Raw genomic sequence first — 19,820 nt, 5'->3', positions numbered from 1 at the left:
TTGGTTTTTTAAAAATTTTATATTGGAGTATAATTGATTAACAATGTTGTGTTAGGGACTTCCCTGGTGGTCCAGTGGGTAGGACTACGCGCTCCCAGTGCAGGGGGCCCAGTTTCGATCCCTGATCGGGGAACTAGATCCCGCGTGTGTGCCGCAACCAAGAGTTCGCGTGCGGCAACTAGGAAGTCTGCATGCCACAACTAAAAGATCCTGCATGGCAACTGGAGATCCTGCATGCCACAACAAGGATCCCACGTGCGGCAACTACGACCTGGTACACCCTAAATAAATAAATAAATAAATATTTTTAAAACACCAAAAAACAATGTTATGTTAGTTTCAGGTGTACGGCAAAGTGATTCAGTTATACATATACATGTATCTATTCTTTTTCAAATTCTTTTCCCATTTAGGTTATTACAGAATATTGAGCAGAATTCCCTGTGCTATACAGTAGGTCCTTGTTGGTTATCTGTTTTAAATATAGCCGTGTGTACGTGTCATTCCCAAACTTCTAATCTATCCCTACCCCACCACCATTGTTCTTTTCTTCTCCTTATCTCTAGAGCAGTTGTTCTCAACCAGGGATGATTTTGTCCTCCGGGAGACATTCGGCAGGGTCTGGAGACATTTGGTTGTCACAGGGAGGGAAGGAGTACTGGCATCTGTTGGGTAGAGGCCAGGGATGCTGCTAAACATCCTACAATGCACAGGGGCAGCCCCCAGAGCAAAGAATTATCTGGCCTCAAATGTCAGTAATGCCAGCGTTGAGAAATCCCACTGTAGGACAAGCTCCAGAGACAGTGCCCTGTGGATCTCATTTGCAGATATATGTTAGTACCGAGAACAGTGCTTGCATTTAGGAGGTGCTCGGTAAATATTGGTTGAGTGAATGAATGAACACACAATCCCAGAGCTTCTCCACATTGAATTAATTGCACTGTGTGCTAGACTGCATCTTAAGACTAGAATAACGGAGTCAGGCCCAGGCAGCCACCTAACCGATAAGTAATCATCCTACACCCAGAGTGTTCACATAAGCAGGACAGGGCTGGCAGCACAAGAGGCGGGGGTTAATTCCATCCTGATACTCACTGAAAATCATTAACAAACACATAGACAACGTTTTTAGCGGCCGCCCGTATTTCTTCAGTGTACGGCCAGGAGATAGCCGAGGAAAGGTGATTGCAAAAACCTTTGCAAACCTCTGGCCTTGCTTTCAGATAGTGGCAGGAACCAGGCAGCTGTGGTTTGGTGAATCTAGATCAAGCTTTTCCAGAACATGCTTGGTGATCAAGTTGGTATGTAAAATGCCTAAGCTATGTGTGATTTAATATATAAGACTAATAGGTGGGGGCTTCCCTGGTGGCGCAGTGGTTAAGAATCCGCCTGCCAATGCAGGGGACACGGGTTCGAGCCCTGGTCCAGGAAGATCCCACATGCCGTGGAGCAACTAAGCCCGTGAGCCACAAGTACTGAGCCTGCGCTCTACAGCCCACATGCCACAACTACTGAGCCTGTGCTCTAGAGCCCGAGTGCCACAACTACTGAGCCTGTGCTCTAGAGCCCGCGAGCCACAACTACTGAGCCTGTGCTCTGGAGCCCATAAGCCACAACTACTGAGCCTGTGCTGTAGAGCCCGCGAGCCACAACTACTGAAGCCTGCAAGCCACAACAACTGAAGCCCGCATGCCACAACTACTGAGCCTGAGCTCTAGAGCCCGCGAGCCACAACTACTGAAACCCATGAGCCACGACTACTGAGCCTGCGCTCTAGAGCCCGTGACCCACAACGACTGAGCCCACGAGCCACAACTACTGAAGCCTGTGCGCCTAGAGCCTGTGCTCCGCAACAAGAGAAGCCACTGCAATGAGAAGCCCGCGCACCGCAATGAAGAGTAGCCCCCGCTCGCCGCAACTAGAGAAAGCCTGCACACAGCAACAAAGACCCAACGCAGCCAAAAATAAATAAATAAATAGATAGATAAACAAATAAATACTTCTTAAAAAAAAAAGACTAATAGGTGGGAAATACTTTGTAACAGAAGTCGTGTAACACGGCCGTGCAGGGCAAACCGCGGAATCAGATGCCTGAATTTAAGTCCTACTCTGCCTCCTTCTAGCTCTTCGACCTAGCGGAGACCGTAGGGCAAACCGTGGAATCAGATGCCTGAATTTAAGTCCTACTCTGCCTCCTTCTAGGTCTTCGACCTAGCGGAGACCTGTGGGCTGGGGTCTGTCAGTTACCTTCTCTGAACCTCAGTTTTCTCACCCACACAGTGAAGCAGGATTGGAATCCACCTCACAGGGGTGTCATAAGAATTTAAAAGGCCCATGTAAATAAAAGAAAGGTCTCTGGAAAGAGCCAGCCCACAGCAACTGTTACTAACATTTTTCCTAAGGCAGATTACTCAGCTACTCAATTTCATCTTCGGTTAACTGAATTCTCCCCTTCTTTATCACTCTCCCCACCCCGGCCCATTTTCCTTTCCTCTTCTGCTTCTTTTATGCCACGGGTGCTTCTTCCTTACTTACTGTCTCTCGTTTTCCTACTCCAGTCCCAGTGAACCTGCAAGGGACGCCCAAGAGCCCTACTTTGATATGACTAGTGGTCCTGAGATTCTGCCCCAGGTCACAGCAACATGAGCCTAGACAAGTTACTGAACCTCTCTGCCCTTCAGTTTTGCCACCTATAAAATCTCAACAGTAAAACTTCTTACCTCCTAGGGTTGTTCACAGCATGAAAGAAGATACTACCCACATGAAGTGCTTAGCGCTCATGTGACATGTCCGACATGCTCCCTAGAAGCTAGGAGAATGGTTGGTTGATAGTGAAAAAAGAAGTTCCCAATGATTGCACACTGGGAGGGCAGGCACCGTCTTGAAAGACCTTGAGGGGAGATCGCAGCTGACTGGGATTGGAGACATCTGTGTCAGTCTAGGCCATTCTCTGAACGAGAGTGTCAATAGCTCATATTCACTCAGCACCCAGAGATGATATAAAGGGACCCTGTTCAGCTGGAGTTGACATCATGTGGGTGAAATCTAAAACTCTGTCCACTCAATAGATCCCAAAGTAAGAACGTCCTAGATACGTCCCTCTCTCCAATTCCTCCAGGCTGTCTCATCTGGTGAGGAATTAATAGCTCACCTTGTTCTCTGGGTGGAAAGCTTGTTTTTTAAATGTGTAAGTCTGTCTGGGTCAAGGCTTGGGAGGTGTTTTTGGAACACCCTCACTTTACATTATGCTCTACATGTTTAAATCATTTGTGGCTATTTCATTGGTACCTGTGTCTAGACTCTGACCAGTTAAAGTATTCCTCCCCTGAGCAGATATTTATTGTCCACATTCTTACTGTGTACCAGGCCCTGTTCCAGGCCCTGGGGATACAGTGGTAAACAAATCAACGAAGGCCTCTCCCGTGGAATTTACGTTCTGGTGGTGAAAGATAGAGGATAAACAAACAACCACCAAAAAGAAATATTAGCTACAAAGAAAATAAAGCAGTGTGGTATGAGAGACAGTGTCCAGGCTCTACTTTACGCTGAGGACAGGGAAGGCCTTTTGGGGATGGTGACATTTGATGTAACATCTAAAAGATGCAAAAGCACCCAGTCGTGCCGTGATCTGGGAAAAGAGCATTGCAGACAGAGGGAACAGCATATACAAAGTCTCAAAGTAGGAACAAGCCTTTATTCTGAGGAAGAAAAGAAGGTCGGGAGTTCCCTGGCGGTCCAGTGGTTAATACTCTGCGCTTCCAATACAGGGGGCGTGTGTTCGATTCCTGGTCGGGGAACTAACATCCCACATGCGGCGTGGCCAAATAAATAAATAAATAAATAAATATAAAGATAAGAAAAAAGAAAAGAAGGTCAGTATGGCTGGTGTGTCCAGGCAAGGCAGATGGGTTGGACATTAAGTTAGAGAGGGTGGTGGGTCAGGTTACATGGACACTGTGAGCGAGGCAAGGAGTCGGATTCTCCACTGTATTGCTTGGGAAGCCACTGGGCACTTTTAAGCAGAGAAGTGAAGGGGTTGTATCTGTATTTTGAAGAGATCATTCACAAGGCCATATGGAAATTGGACTCAAAAGCACAAAGCCCTGTTAGGTAGCTGATTTTGCACACATCCAGGCAAGAGATGATGGTGGATTAGACTCTAATGATGATGGTGGATAGGTCATCCCACGAAAAATCTTGGGGAGTCATTTTAATGAGACAGGTCCTCTTTTGCTGAACTTTCAGAAAAGGTCAAAAGGGAATGAGAGAGAGGAAATGAAGCTTGCTGCTTCCTTACCAAGCCTTTATATTTCCGTGTTCCAAAGAGCTACTAAAGCAAAACCAAATTAGGCTGGGGTTCTGGTCCTTTTTTGGTATTTCCTGTTGCTTTCTAAGCTGCCCCCAGTCATTAGGAATGATCCCACCCTGCCCTATCTTGACTTGCCTTCGGGGTCTTTTTGGGTTTTATTTTGTTTGTTTTTTGTTTGTTTTACCGACTCTCTGCTCTCATCACCTGAATCAGGTAGTGGGATTGGGATTTGGTGGGGCGTGAGGGTGAAGTTCACACAGACTTGAACCCCACTATGGGCTGCACATCAGTGCACCCCATGAAGCCAGAGTTCTGGCCTGTGGCCAGTTCTCACTTCCCTTCTGATCTTCCTCATTTAACCACTGACCAGATGGAGAAGGTCCTTCCACCAGCACTCAGCGCTTAGCCTCTGAGGACCTGCTGTATCATCTGGGGAGCAAACGCAGGGCAGCCACTGAGGTGGGAGTTTTAATCCAACATGCACAATTTTAACCTCCGATTTCCTGAGGTTGAAGGCGGGAGAGGGTGGTGGGAAGGGTATCAAGTCTGGGTGGGTGTCAAGCGAAACTTTCCAAAGAGATCAATTTCTTATATGTTTTTCTATTCCATGCGAGGCATTGCTGCTATTAGCTGTCACTGGGTAGGGGCCAAATCCGAAACTGCTCTGATGGTCTCTATGGGGCTCAAAGGTGATTTTGAATGTGTAGATAAAATAATCATTGTGATCCATGAACAGCTCCCTTCAAATATAACTCCTGTGGATGAAATTAGAAGAGAAAGCTTCAGTGGGAGTCATGTTTGAAAATAAGTAAGAAATGCCCAGTTTTTTTTCCTTTTTATGGTTACAGTATTTTTAAAAAATTAAAAGAAACAAATCCATCTGTTGGGAAAAGAAGTGCATTTGCATAAGGTGGTATTTAGCAGCTGAGTAACCTCATGCTCACCTCATGTCGGGCCTGGAAGACAGAGTCCTGAGTTTTATTATGTAAGTTTCAGGTGTACAACATAGTGATTCACAATTTTTAAAGATTATGTTGCATTTAAAGTTATTATAAAATATTGGCTATATTCCCTGTGCTGTACAATATATTCTTGTAGCCTATTTATTTTATACATAGTAGTTTGTACCACTGAATCCCCTACCCTATCTTGCCCCTCCCCCCTTTCCTCTCCCCACTGGTAACCACAGTTTGTTCTCTGTATCTGTGAGTCTGTTCCTTTTTTCTTATATTCACTAGTCGGTTTTATTTTTTAGGTTCCAGAGTCCTGAGTTTTAATCCCGGGGCTTCCATTGACTTGCTGTGTGGCACTGGGCACATCTTTCCTTAATTTTCCCACATTCCAAATAAGCGGCGGTGATTAGATCCCTTCTAAGACTCTAAGTTCTACAATTCTAACTAATTCTAGTCAAATGATTTTGCCCTGGAACTGAGAGGACTTCTCACGCCTGCTTTATGATGCATTGTTTTTCCCTTTCTACCCACTCATCTCCTCTCCTGAAAATGGGCTGCGTGGGAAGGCTTTCCCACAATTTGTCACTTTATAGTGTAGGGAGTACCTTATGGGTAGCTAAGTGGTTAAGAGCTTGGACTTTGGGTTTAGGTCTAGTTCTGCCATTTATGAATCTTGTTATTTATAATCTCTCTAGTAACCTCCTTCCCCTGTGTTATTGGGAGATAAGATTACCTGTCTCATGTGAGTATCACAAGGGCTTGCATATGTTCATACATGTAAAGTGCTTAGTGCAGTGCCTGGAATGTAGAAAGCGTCTGCTCGTTGTGTTGCTAGTGTTATTATTAAAATACCTAGCCAGGGACTTCCCTGGCAGTCCAGTGGTTAAGAATCCGTGCTTCTACCGCAGGGGGCATGGGTTCGATCCCTGATTAGGGAACTAAGATCCCACGTGCCACGTGATGCAGCCATAAATAAAAAAATAAATAAAATGCCTAGCCAGGTGGCGGGGTCACAGAAGGACACAGGAACTAGCGTTCCCCTCTCTCTTTTTATTTCTGCTCCATCATCTCTGGAGAACGTTTCCACCATGTGCTTTTTAACTTTACCTGTCATTTATCTTCTTTAAAATGGGTTAGTAATATTCCTCCCATTAAAAAGCTTTTATTTTTATTTTTAAATGGGAGGATAAATGGATTACAGAAAAGTTTAGCTGTTTGCTTGTTAATTTTCAAGCACATGGGGACTATAATAAATATGGTCCTCAGAAGCGGTATATTTCACTCTCAAGGGTGTCAGATTAAAAGCTGTCAGGACGTTGCTTATGAGGTTTGGAAAGACTGAGTAACTTTTTTTAAGGTAACAGAGGTAATAAGAGATAAAATATGATTGTGAGCCCAAGTCTGGCTTAGAACGCTTGTACAAGTTCCATCATTTCTCAGGCCTCAGCTTCCTGGTGCTTGAAATGAGGATGCCTCCTTTCATAGGCTTGTGTAGAGATTGAAATGGTATTTTTTTAAAAGAAGAGAACATGAATGGTATTTTTATTCTGAAGCCTCTTCTGTTTTTCCCTTGCCATCACATAAATGCATTGGTTCACACTTGGTTCACACGTAGCTTGGATTTGAAATTTTATCACCCTAAACTTTGTTAGAAACCCTGTTACACTGGAAGGTCTGAATTAGGACTACCTGACTTTTGGTCAATTATTTTGAAATACGATATGTTAATGAGGGTCAGGTGTCAAGTCCTTTGCCTGGTGCACGGCAGGCCTTCCTTTGACGTTTGGTTGTGTCTCTTCCCTGGTACAGAGTGAACTTGAATGTAGTTTGCTTATTCACATAGTAGGGCTCCCAGGAACCTGGCAGATAATACACATGTGTGAGCCAGAGACCACCAACACTACCTACAGAGGGGGCTGTTCTGCCCTACCCTGGCCACATGTGGCCATGAAGGAAATCCAGCCCAGTGTTTCTAGACCTTACCATCTAAATTTTTTTTAAATGGCATCTCCTGATTTCTAATAGCAGCAACTGAAATTTATTCATAAGCATTGTTTTGACCAACAAGATACATCCACCACCTTTCAACTTTTGATTTAAGTAAGTGACAAGGGCAGGTTTTTCTGTGGTTATTGATGATCAAATTAGCCCTTTGATCTCCCAGAGGAGCCATCCTCCCACGTAGGAAAGGGCTTGGTGAGGACTGTGGGCTCGGATATGCCAGGGTTCAGATGTGCCAGTGTGGGCATAAAACTGTAGCAGTTTCTCCCCAGTTCATCTGCACTGCCCTTCTCCAGTTTGTGTGTGTGTATCATCACATCACATGGTGGGGTGTTTGTTTAGTCCCTTCCCCGGGCCTCCCACCCCAGATGTCAGCCTCTCTCTTGGCTGATGTATTGTCCGTGATGGGAGTATCAGTGATTCTGAGTAGGTGATTTTACCATATTAATGACATCATCCGGGGAGTGTGTCCTCTGGCATCTTTTGCCTTGGTTTAGGTATAGGTACCTGTGGTGTCGTATGAAGATGCTTTTAGTTGCAATAAGCAGACTCCAACTCAAGTTAGCTTAAGAGAGAGAGGCAGGGAAAAAGTGGATTCATTGAAGGAATACAGGGATGTTTTATGGAACTCAGGAACAAGGATTCTGGATAAACCATAATGGAAAAGAGTATTAAAAAGAATGTATACAGGTGTGTAACAGAGTCACTTTGCCGTACAGCAGAAATTAACACAACGTTGCAAATCAACTATACGTCAATAAAAAAATAAATTAAAAAAAAAGAACAGGATTCACCCAGACCAGTGGAATGGGCTAGAAGTGACTGGAAAGACGTTAGGAACCCTGACAGCAATTCTCAAGCTTTTCCTCTCAGGCTGCATGATTTCTCTGGCCTCCTTCTAGCTCCCTGTCTTCTTCATTCTCTCTGCAGATGGTTTTCCTTTTTCTCCACGTGCAGCAGAACAGTGGCTGCCCCACAACCACCATATTTTCATCCACTCGGACTCAATTCCAGATTCCCTGGACTGAGGTTCTGATTGGCCCAGCTTAGGTCAGGTGTCTTTCCCCTCATCCAATCAACTGAGGCCAAAGGGGTAGAACCAAGTTGTACAGACATGGGCACCACTGCCCATGTTGTCATGAGGTGGACAGATACACCTAAAAAAATATTTTACTATTAAACTCTCTAGGATAAAATTATGTGTTGACAAAAGGCACATTGACTAGATCAAGGGAGATGCAAAGAAAATCAGAAAGGAGAAAGGATGTTGTTTTAAATCAGGAAATAAATTCATTTGGGTTATGCAACAACAGAATACCTTGCAATGTTTTATGAGTTTTGACATATCCCTTAATGGATTCATATTGTTTCCGTTGATCTTCTGAGTATCATTTTATTGTTCTGTAGGGCATGTACTTAGGGTTTGCTTGTGTGGGTTTTACAAAAGAGATTAAATGATTTAAACTGACACATTGATTGATTTCCTGCTGTAGTATAGAATAGTAGAAAAAAGATGACTTTTTTTTTTCAGTTAGACATTAATTCAAATTTTACCTTGGTTTTTTCTTGCCCAGGCAAATTTGAATCATTAACCTTAAACTCTGTACCTTGACTTCCTTGTCTGTAAAATGGGTATGTTGCCATATTGTAGAGTTTTGTGGAGCTTTAATGAGATAATTTCCATAAAGTTCCCAGTTTAGTGCCTGAAACAAATAAAGATTTGTTCCCTTTCCTTCGGCCACCAGAGATGTGTATGTGACCTGGCTTTGCAGAGTTGAGGGCATAATCAGTGGCTGTGGGGCAACGTAAAGCTTCCCACTTACCTCTTAGCACTACTTCCGAGGTTCCTATGGGCCACATCTCCGATCTAACCAACTGAGCTACTTTCTAGGCTTTTAGAGCAGAGCTCAATCAAAAATGTAAGTAAGATATTGTAATTAGTATTTTTCACATTAAAAACAGATTGCTTATCCCACTCTGAGACTCAATTTTCTCATCTGTTGAATTGGGGATAATAACACCAGTCCCAGAAGGTGACTCTGCACCTCAGAGATTAGATTATAAACACCTAGAGCAATGCTAAGTATGTAGTTGGTGCTCAGTAATGGAAGCAATTTTCTTTTTAAATTGGGATTATATGTATCTGAGTTTCCATGTCTTATAGTTTTGTTTTGTCTTGTTTAGTTTTTTGCCGAGTCATGGTGACTTGCAGGATCTTAGTTCTATGACCAGGGATTGAACCTGGGCCCCCTGGCAGTGCAAGTGCTGAGTCCTAACCACTGGACTGCCAGGGAATTCCCAAGGTCTTATAGTTTTGTACAGCACCTAAGAGACAAAGTGCTGCCGATGCTTTTCAAAAGTAACCTAGCAATTCCACATGCATGGACAAAGCTGGATGTGCAAAATTTATTGTGACATTGCTTATGACAGCAAAAGGCTAGAAACAGTCTAAGTGTTTCTCAGCAGGAGACTCAATAAATTATTATACGTCTGCACAATGATTTGATACTATAGAACCTTTATAAAGAATGAGGTCGGTCTATATGTGTTGACATTGGAAAGATTTCCAAGAAATATTGAATTAAAAAAGCAAGGGACAAAACAGTAAGTATAGCATAGTTCCACTTCAATTGAAAAAAACCATACACATATAAATATCCATATACACAGACACCACAGTCACACACATACAAACACACACACAAGTATTAAGAGTGCCTGCTTCAGGACTTCCCTGGTGGTCCAGTGGTTAAGAATCTGCCTGCCAATGCAGGGGACACGGGTTCGATCCCTGGTCCGGGAAGATCCCACATGCCAGGGAGCAACTAAGCCCGTGTGCCACAAGTACTGAGCCTGCGCTCTAGAGCCCGCGAGCCACAACTACTGAGCCCGCATGCCACAACTACTGAAGCCCGCGCGCCTAGAGCCTGTGCTCCGCAACAAGAGAAGCCACCATGGTGAGAAGCCCACGCACCGCAACAAAGAGTAGCCCCCGCTCGCCACAACTAGAGAAAGCCTGCATGCAGCAATGAAGATCCAATGCAGCCAAAAATAAATAAATAAATAAATAATTATTATTAAAAAAAGTTAAAAAAAATACCTGCTTCATTTCAAAATATGTCCCATATAATAATACTAAAGTAAAACATTTAACATGAGAATATATTTTTTTAACATGTACATGTGTATATCTGAAAATCCATATAAAGATGGTCTGTGAGGATTCTCCTCAATCTGACAGAGTGGTAATTTCTGCAGGTAGAAAGGTTTGGAGCATGAGTTACTCAAAGTTGATCTTTGCATTTTATGCATTGTTTAAATATTTTACAAGGAGTAACTTCCCAGTATTGCAGTTATAAGTGATAAAAAATTAAATATAATTAGTAATTTATACATCGAACTGTTCTTAACTGGGTATCTTAACTATTCTTTTTTTTAAAATGTTTATTTTTTAGCTGCGTTGTTATTTTTTAGTTGTGGCATGCGAGATCTTTTGTTGCAGTGCGTGGGCTTCTCTCTAGTTGTGGCATGCGGGCACACGGGCTCATTAGTTGTGGCATGCGGGCTCCAGAGCACATGGGCTCAGTAGTTGCAGCGCGCGGGCTCTCTAGTTGCTCTAGTTGTGGTGCGCGGGCTTAGTTGCCCTGCGGCATGTGGGACCTTAGTTCCCCGACCAGGGATCAAACCGGTGTCGCCGCATTGCAGGACCGATTCTTAACCACTGGACCACCAGGGAACTCCCTATCTTAACAATTCTTAACTGTAAATTATGGTAGTGATATGAATACTACAAAGGAGGGCCAAAGTTTCAAAAATGGAGACTTTACATTTTAACTTTAGTATCATTTGTTTTTCATCCTATAATTATGCATGTATTGTGTTTATTAAAACACAACAATGAATAAAACCATCTTCATTTGGAAAATAAAATATTGATTCAAGGAAAAGTGTAGTAGTTTTCTCTGGGAAGGAAACCTGCTTTTCATAGTATAATTTTGTGTGTTGTATAGATATTGTTTTTTCAGTATATTGAGTGGTCTTTGCTTTTCATTCTTTTTTCTTTTAAATCTAAGAGCTAAAAAAATAAAAATAGGGACTTCCCTGGTGGCACAGTGGTTAAGAATCTGCCTGCCAATGCAGGGGACACGGCTTCAAGCCCTGGTCCGGGAAGATCCCACATGCCGCGGAGCAACTAAGCCCGCGAGCCACAACTACTGAGCCCACGCGCCGCAACTACTGAAGCCCACGCGCCTAGAGCCGGTGCTCCGCAACAAGAGAAGCCACGGCAATGAGAAGCCCGCGCACCGCAATGAAGAGTAGCCCCCGCTTGCCGCAACTAGAGAAAGCCCGCGTGCAGCAACAAAGACCCAACGCAGCCAAAAACTATACAATATAAATAAATAAATAAATAAAAATAAAAGTAAATGCAAGATCTGATGCCATATAATAAATGTGTTTATGACCAAACCTGTTGATTAACTCAACTGATGGCATTTTTAGGCTGAGCACATCACCCGTAAAAGAAATGGTAAATCAAGTCGAAGGGTTTGCCTGCCAGCCCCAGCCTGATGCCACTCTTGCTGTCTTGTCTCCACAGATGACAGAAGGCAGGCACTGCCAGGTGCACCTCCTGGATGACAGGAGATTGGAGCTGCTGGTTCAGGTAGGTGATGCCACACAGGGACAAGCCATCCTGGTTCCCTCTGTAGGCCTTGTGGCCTATGTTCAGCCTGCTTGCTTATCTGTGCCTCAGAGCCAGTGACACAGGATTGTTTGTGGGGATAAAGCTTCAAAGCCAGGAAACCTAGCTGTATTTAAGAGTAACTAGAGACTGGTGACAGGATTCAGAGATGCTTGGATTGCAGTCTCAGCTTTGACACTCAGTAGCTGTGTGACCCTGGGCAAGTGACTTGACTTCTCTGAATCACCTCTTGTTGGTAAACTGGAGACCATAATGCTTCCCTGAAAGGGTTTTTGTGAGCTGAGACTCTTCATTCTGCCACTTTCCTGTCACATGGCATGGTCCAAGTTAAATACCCAGTTTCAACAGCCGTGAACTGGGATTAAGATTGCCTAATATTCCTCTCAGAAATTATGGTTAAAATCATACTAGATTAATCCCAAGCTCCCAATCCTTCCCTCCCCCACCCTCCCCCTTGGCAGCCACAAGTCTATTCTCTATGTCTGCAAGTCAGCTTGGGAGCTTGGGAGCTTGGGATTAGCAGATACAAACTAGTAGATACAGGATGGATAAACAAGGTCCTACTGTATAGCACAGGGAACTATATTCAATATCCTGTGATAAACCATAGTGGAAAAGAATATTAAAAAAGCATATATATATATATGTATAGGTATAACTGAGTCAATTTGCTGTACAGTAGAAATTAACACAACATTGTAAATCAACTACAGTATAATTTAAAAAACATCAAATTAGATCATATATGTGAATGAAATCTCTGTAAAACACATGGGACTATATGAGTGATGATATCTTAATTATTGATGCTTCTCTCTTTATTCACCCAACACTCTGGACCCAGAATCTTAAAAAATCGTGGAAGGGCCTGATGACAGCCACACCTAAAGCCGTGGCTAGAATTCCCTCCCTTCACCAAACCTAAATTCTTCCCTTTCTGAGGCTGTGCCGAGCCCACTGTGTACAGGCTTCAGTTAGAATGAAAATAGCACATCAACCATAGTTTCACCAGAGTAGACCTTTTGGTCTAGATTTCTATTTTTTCTTTTCTGTTTTCTTTTCCTTTAACTTTTTTTCTTTCTTCTTTTTTTATCATGACTGTTCTTTCTTCCCCAACAACAAACATCCAACCCTCAAACTACCATAATGAGCCCTAAAATGTGTGGCTCAAAGTTCAAAAGAAGTCCACCTAGAATGCCTCCCTGCAAATCCCCCTTTCCTTACCCAGTCTCTGCAAATCCACCATCCGCTCTCACCCTGGATATTCTGGCTGATTCCAAACCATGCTTCTTCCCACCAGAGCCAGTGCTTCCCAAAAGCTCATAGACTAGATTCTTCCTCTAATGAGGTGCCCAGTAAGTACTGGTGATGATGATCTGCACAATGGATACAATTACTCCATCCCTGGAGAGAAGTGAAGAGCTTAGTCTTTGGATTCAGAGCAGAACTGGGTTCAAATCTGGTCCTTAACTAACTGGAACATCAAGCAAGGTGCTTGACTGCTCTTGGCCTTTGTTGGCTCATCTATAAAATGGCAAGAACCCCTACTTCATAGACTCATTGTAAGGATTAAAATGAAATAATGGGTAGAAGGAGTCCAGCACAATAAACAGTCACTATTATTATTACTGTGTTGTTGTTGTTGTTGTTAGTTCTCTCTGAGTCTTGAGCCTTTGGGTCTTGAGCCTCTTCAGTTGACCATCACCAAACCAAGTTATTCCTACAATCTAGGCGGTGTTTAATATTCTTTGTCTTGATCACTAGCACCATACTGTATATAAAATAACATTTTTTTCCAAAAACACCAGTGCATTAGTGAATACACTTTTACTTTAGAGGAAAAAATAAGGTGCTGGACGGAATTGCAAATATATCAAAATGATGGTCTCCGTGATGTTCCTGTTCCCATTTCCTCCCCTTCCCAACCCCTTAGAGAATGGTCTATAGTAGATTAAGCAACAAAAGGGCACGGGCATCCGAAAACAAACAAACAAAGGCTGCTTTAAACTGTTTGGGACAGAGGAAAGTGGTAGCAGTAAGAGAGAGAGAGGGGACCAAATTCTTTCTAATCATATTTTTATCTTAACAGCCCAAACTTTTATCAAGAGAGTTGCTGGACCTCGTGGCTTCGCATTTCAACCTGAAAGAAAAGGAGTATTTTGGAATCACGTTTACAGATGACACGTAAGTGTTTTCATATTTTTACCTTTTGTCTGGGTTACCTATGTGCATAACTCTCAGTTGGCAAAAGCAGGGGCAGGGGAATGCTCCAAGAATTAGAATATGTCCTGCTTAGCTAAAGATTTTTTAATACAGGTTTTTCTTTAGAACTCTGGTAAAAGGAGAAGAAAGGGAATATTGATCATTCTAAGAACTCAGAACATTGTCCCAGGTGCCTTAGAAATTTGTTGCAATGAGTTTGTTATTCTTGATGATAGTCTGTCTTCACATTTCTTTGAATGCAGTTGTGCTTGCTTATTTAGCTTACGTATCAGGGATAGAAATGCTAGCGTCATCTACTCATATCTTGAAACTGAATTAATGTTTGGATTTGGTGGCAAGAAAGTTTAAAGGCGATTTTGTGGCCCACCCAATAAATACGTATATACTTTAATGCTGGGTGAAATTTCTAACTTCCACTTAGGCCCATTTTATGTAACCCTCATTTTTTTTCTTTTACTTACATTTTTAATGCTAACGTGGATATTGTGTATATTTTTAACAATTGAAATCCTCTCTGAAATGAGACAGGTATATAACAATGAATTCACAAGAATTTAAACCTCCGTGTAAGCAAAGGTGTTTAGTCTTACCAGCTCTTTTCTGCATGTGTGTGTGTATGTGTGTGTGTGTGCTTTATGGCAGCCTGACTTGCCTACATTATATGCAGCTTGATATATTAAATGATTTCTTCTCCTTTATGGGATAATTTGCAAAGAGCTCTTCAAATATTAAAATTCAAGAAAACGTGTTCCAGACACAAAATATATTGGCCAACCACCCAGCCAGCATTCTTTCCATAACTCTCTCAGTTTAAATGTTTTTCCATTCTTCATGTTAACCAGGCAGAAAATTACCTCAGGAAGGGGTTAATTTGTTTTTAACACTTTGTATCTGCTGATTACTTCCAGCCTTGGTGGGCTGCAAGCTTAGGACCTCCTGGAAATGCCAGTGGGCTCAGGACTTGGGCTGGGCAAAAAAACCCCAAAAAAAAACAAACAAAAAAACCCCAGACAGCTGAGTTGTCAGGAGACATAGAAAAACCTGAAAACTTTGATTTCAGACTCAAGATGTTTCCTGAATGGAGTTCAACAAAGCAGGGAAAAAGTGCACTCCACATCACCCACTTCATCCTGAATCACAAAATTATCTGTTCACTCAACAACGGTTTGAGACCGTGTCTGATCAGTCCTCTGCTGGATGAAATAGGAAATGCAGATGTCCATTTAGCACAGGCTCGAGCTGGAAAGACAAAACCAGCTCATGAGAATCAGTGATTAAACACACACATACAGGTTGAATCTGAATGTGACTGAAATCATAGCAAACAGCATTGACTTAAAACCATAAATACGGGATGGCTAAGTTATATGGTAAAAACCATAAGTACACAAACACTACAATTTAGGGAAAGGTCACATAAAATAGAGGCTAAAATCATGAATATTAGAGTAATTTATCCGTTCAACAGTTATTTCTTGAGTGCCACTAAATGCAAGGCATTTGTTCTAGCTTCCAGTAGAACAAGTAAATAAATAGATAAATGAGGGACTTCCCTGGTGGTCCAGTGGGTAAGACTCTGGGCTCCCAATGCAGGGGGCCCGGGTTTGATCCCTGGCTGGGGAACTAGATCCCACATGCATGCCGCAACTAAAGAGTCCACATGCCACAACTAAGAGTCTGCATGCTGCAACTAAAAGGTCCTGCAGGCTGCAACTAAGACCCAGTGTAGCCAAACTAAATAAATAAATATTAAAAAAAAAAAAAAGATAAATGAGAAGTTACCAGAAATGACAAGTGCTTTGAAGAACATGAAACAAGAGGCCATGATCAAGAAAATGGGGGTGGGGTGGTGCAGTTTTAGACAGGGTGGACCAGGACGGCTTCTAAAAGGTGATGTATAATAAAAAGCAAGAACCAGTTCTGCAGAAGTTGGGGCGGCTTTCCCAACTAATCTAATTTCTAACTAAAGCAGGTGGAAATACTCTCAGGTGAGAATAAGCTTGACTTTGGTTTTTTATTTTTTATTTTTGAGAACGAAAGAAAAAAAAGCCAGTATGCCTTGAATAGAGAGAGTAAGAGGAAAAGTGGTACAAGATAAAGGTTGAGAGGGAGGCAGGGTAGACATCATAGAAGCTTGGTAGCTATGAGATCTTAGACTTAATATCTCTGACACACAGGTTTTCTCATCTGTACAATGGGCATAATAATAGCACCAAAATAATAAGTACTATATAAGGTACATAATAGGGTCATAGTATTATACTATTAAACAGGTAGGGTATGCAGAGCCCACGCACACAACATCCTGTTGTTCGTAGTCATGGCAGGAAGGTGTGCTCTGAAGGAGGCTGAAGGAGGACTTGGGTGGGAAGCCACACAGGAGGGTAATTGGGAGGGCACTTAGACCTTAGGTAGTGGGGAGAGGAGCCGGCATTCCAGGGAAAAGTCATTTTGTGCACCAGTGCATGGACATGGTCATGAACATGATACATCTGCCCAGTGGCTAGGAAACTGGCCTGAGCGTGGATTAAGATATAAGAAGGACAAACACACAGGTGAGACCGGAGAGTCATGTAGATGCAGAAGGCACACCAAGGCCCCTGAAGGATGTTCTGCAGGGGAGTGACATGATTCATGACTGTGGTCTTGCAAATGTCCCAGGCTGTAAGTTTCATGGTAGGCTGGAAAAGAGTCCTGGCCACATGGCAGGCTTTTGGGAAAGCTCCAGACTCAGGTGAACATAACCAGAGGGGGCATACATCAAGTGTTCAGACTGTAGGACCTTCTCTTCAGAAAGTAAGGAATACATAATATGAATGATTTCCTTTCCTGACTTGGGCCACTTTCCCCATCGTGTGCCTTGGGATGATTTCTTTCTAAATACTCTGTTGGAAGAAGAATGTCTCACTTAAGTCCCTCCTCTAGCTATCTTCTTTAGTGACATCGGTCAATGCTTATAGTCTTTCCAAGAAGCCTGGCTCCAAAATGTCCTTCGTGCACTCCCCTGCAAATGACAGCAGAGTCTGTTTTTGAATTATGATCAGTTTAGAAGGTGTCTTCTGGCTCTAGCTGTGTTTATTTTTAGAAGAAGTATGAGCTGGGCTCTTGGAGGGGGGAGTGGGAATTGGCCATTTCCACCTTTCTGGGGAACAGGTCTGGAAAATTGCTTCTGTCAAAGGGTGTCTCCTTGGAATGTCTTGGTCACAGGCTTAGTTCTTTTTCTTGTCTGGTAAATATTTTTGGAAAGTATTTTCTTTTGGCACTCCCCTTCCCCCGCCCCCATAAAACCACTTGGTCGGATCCCTCCCAGGATGCTGTCTGAATTGCATTTTCCAGCCTAGATGCCACATCAGCTCTTTGCCTTTGGTGAACTTCTCCAAATAGAGTAAGGCAAAGCGGAGGGGACATTTTGTCAATGAAACTAGCCACTGTCTGTATCCTACTCCACGGGCCAAGAAGAGAAATGGAAAAATGGAATCATAAAAGTAGTGATGGTGACCAACAAAAACAAACTCGTGGTCGTATTAGAGGGAGGGGACAGAATTCCTAAGCTCACGCCCACGTGCCTTCTGGTGTTCTGTGTGCAGGGTGAGTCTTTACCCCTAGAGGGCAGTCACGACCCTCCTAAGGCAGCACTCTGTTCCCCATAATGGTTCCCACTTGACATTTTTTTCCTTTCCTTGTTTTGAAAGGATTTGCTGGATGAGCTTTGTTTATTAAGAAATAACAGATAGGTTTCACAACACAATTGGGATTTTTGATCACCGTTCCATCCGGTGGGCCTGAGATGATCGACCTTTGACTGATACAATTCTAGCCAAAAAGGACGCTTGCTTCATAGGGGGCTAACACAGCTGATAGAGGTGAATGTGTAAATTCAACTGTCTTTTTGAGGTATTGATTAGATCTGTCCCATTTGCTGATGGAAAAACTTGAGAAAAGTAGGTTATAAGGAATAAGTGCTTTTTGATCTCCTTTTACTCTCAAAGGCTAGAAAACAGCATGTTAACCTGGAATATATCTCAATGATAGAGTTAAGGGTAATTTTCACTTTTTTGTTCTTCTGACTTCATCCTGTTGGTGAAATTACGGGTAGATTTTTTAAAATCTAATTTCTAATTTTTCTTTTCTAAAAACTTATTTTTGTATTACTTTTACATGAATATCTTCTTATAAAAACACTTAATATCATAGTTGAGGCTGCTGTCTTTTGATTGTAGCAATTTGCTCTGTATCTCTCCAGAGTGTATCTAAGAATTCTAAGAATTTTCGTCAATATATAATAGTATTTGAGTGTCTTCTGTGGTTAATATAATTGATTTATGCTCTACATGTTATTATACAACTTGCATTCTTGGACATCATTTCACACAAGTTCATGTAAATATACATTATGCTTCTTAAATGATGCCTCATCTTCCTAAGTAAAAGCAAAAAAGACAATTCAAAATTAGTCTCATTTTCTCTAAGAAAACTTTTGAATACTATACAATACTTCATGTATTTCAGACATACATTTGAGCATCTGAAATTGGGGTATGTCTTCAAATCAGTGCCATCCTAAACTTGATCAAATACAGTGTAAGAATCTTTTAACTTCCAGTCCCCTATCCTTATATATTTTTTACCCACAAAAGCAGTAATTCTATGAACCTTTCCTTATGTCACTTATATCAACTTATTTATCTTGATAATATTTCTCCAAGGAAAGCTAGAGACAGTTATCGGAAGTCTCATCTAATAATTACAGAAATAAAGACACTTTTTTCCTATGTTAAAACTAGTAAGTGACAAAATAAAAAATAAATTTTAAAAAAGACTGGTAAGTGACAGAAATCAAGCCAAAAGTTATTATAAAAGCGGATTCAGAAGGAGGAGCTTCAAGATGGCGGAAGAGTAAGACGTGGAGATCACCTTCCTCCCCACAAATACATCAGAAACACACCTACATGTGGAACAAGTCCTAAAGAACACCTACTGAACGCTGGCAGAAGACCTCAGACCTCCCAAAAGGCAAGAAACTCCCCACGTACCCGGGTAGGGCAAGAAAAAACAGAGACAAAAGAATAGGGACGGGACCTGCACCAGTGGGAGGGAGCTGTGAAGGAGGAAAGGTTTCCACACACTAGGAGCCCCTTCGCGGGCGGAGACTGCGGGTGGCGGAGGGGAGAAGCTTAGGAGCCACGGAGGAGAGCGCAGCCACAGGGGTGCGGAGGGCAAAGCGGAGAGACTCCCGCATAGAGGCTCGGCGCCGAGCAGCACTCACCAGCCCGAGAGGCTTGTCTGCTCACCCGCCAGGGCGGGCGGGGGCTGGGAGCTGAGGCTCGGGCTTCGGTCGGATTGCAGGGAGAGGACTGGGGTTGGCGGCGTGAACACAGCCTGAAGGGGGCTAGTGCGCCACAGCTAGCCGGGAGGGAGTCCGGGAAAAGGTCTGGAGCTGCCGAAGAGGCAAGAGACTTTTTCTTGCCTCTTTGTTTCTTGGTGCGCGAGGACAGGGAATTCAGAGCGCCTCTTAAAGGAGCTCCAGAGACGGGCACGAGCCGCGGCTATCAGCGCGGACCCCAGAGACGGGCATGAGACGCTAAGGCTGCTGCTGCCTCCACCAAGAAGCCTGTGTGCGAGCACATGTCAC

The 19,820-nt window shown here is 42.9% G+C and overlaps 1 protein-coding gene across 4 annotated transcripts in view; it reads left to right on the top strand.

The window, feature by feature from the left end:
* Nucleotides 1–19,820, top strand: part of FRMD4B (FERM domain containing 4B) — a 330,390-nt gene that overhangs the window by 195,217 nt on the left and 115,353 nt on the right. For all 4 annotated transcript variants that reach the window (XM_061197131.1, XM_061197132.1, XM_061197134.1 and 1 more), the window contains 2 exons: nt 11,861–11,926; nt 14,055–14,149. In XM_061197131.1, the coding sequence (XP_061053114.1) occupies nt 11,861–11,926; nt 14,055–14,149 (161 nt within the window). The remainder of the gene's footprint in view (nt 1–11,860; nt 11,927–14,054; nt 14,150–19,820) is intronic.

Source organism: Eubalaena glacialis, chromosome 7, assembly GCF_028564815.1.
Source record: "Eubalaena glacialis isolate mEubGla1 chromosome 7, mEubGla1.1.hap2.+ XY, whole genome shotgun sequence".
Classification (NCBI taxonomy): domain Eukaryota; kingdom Metazoa; phylum Chordata; class Mammalia; order Artiodactyla; family Balaenidae; genus Eubalaena; species Eubalaena glacialis.
Note: the sequence above shows the minus strand (reverse complement) of the source record. Positions and strands in the feature narration are given on the sequence as shown.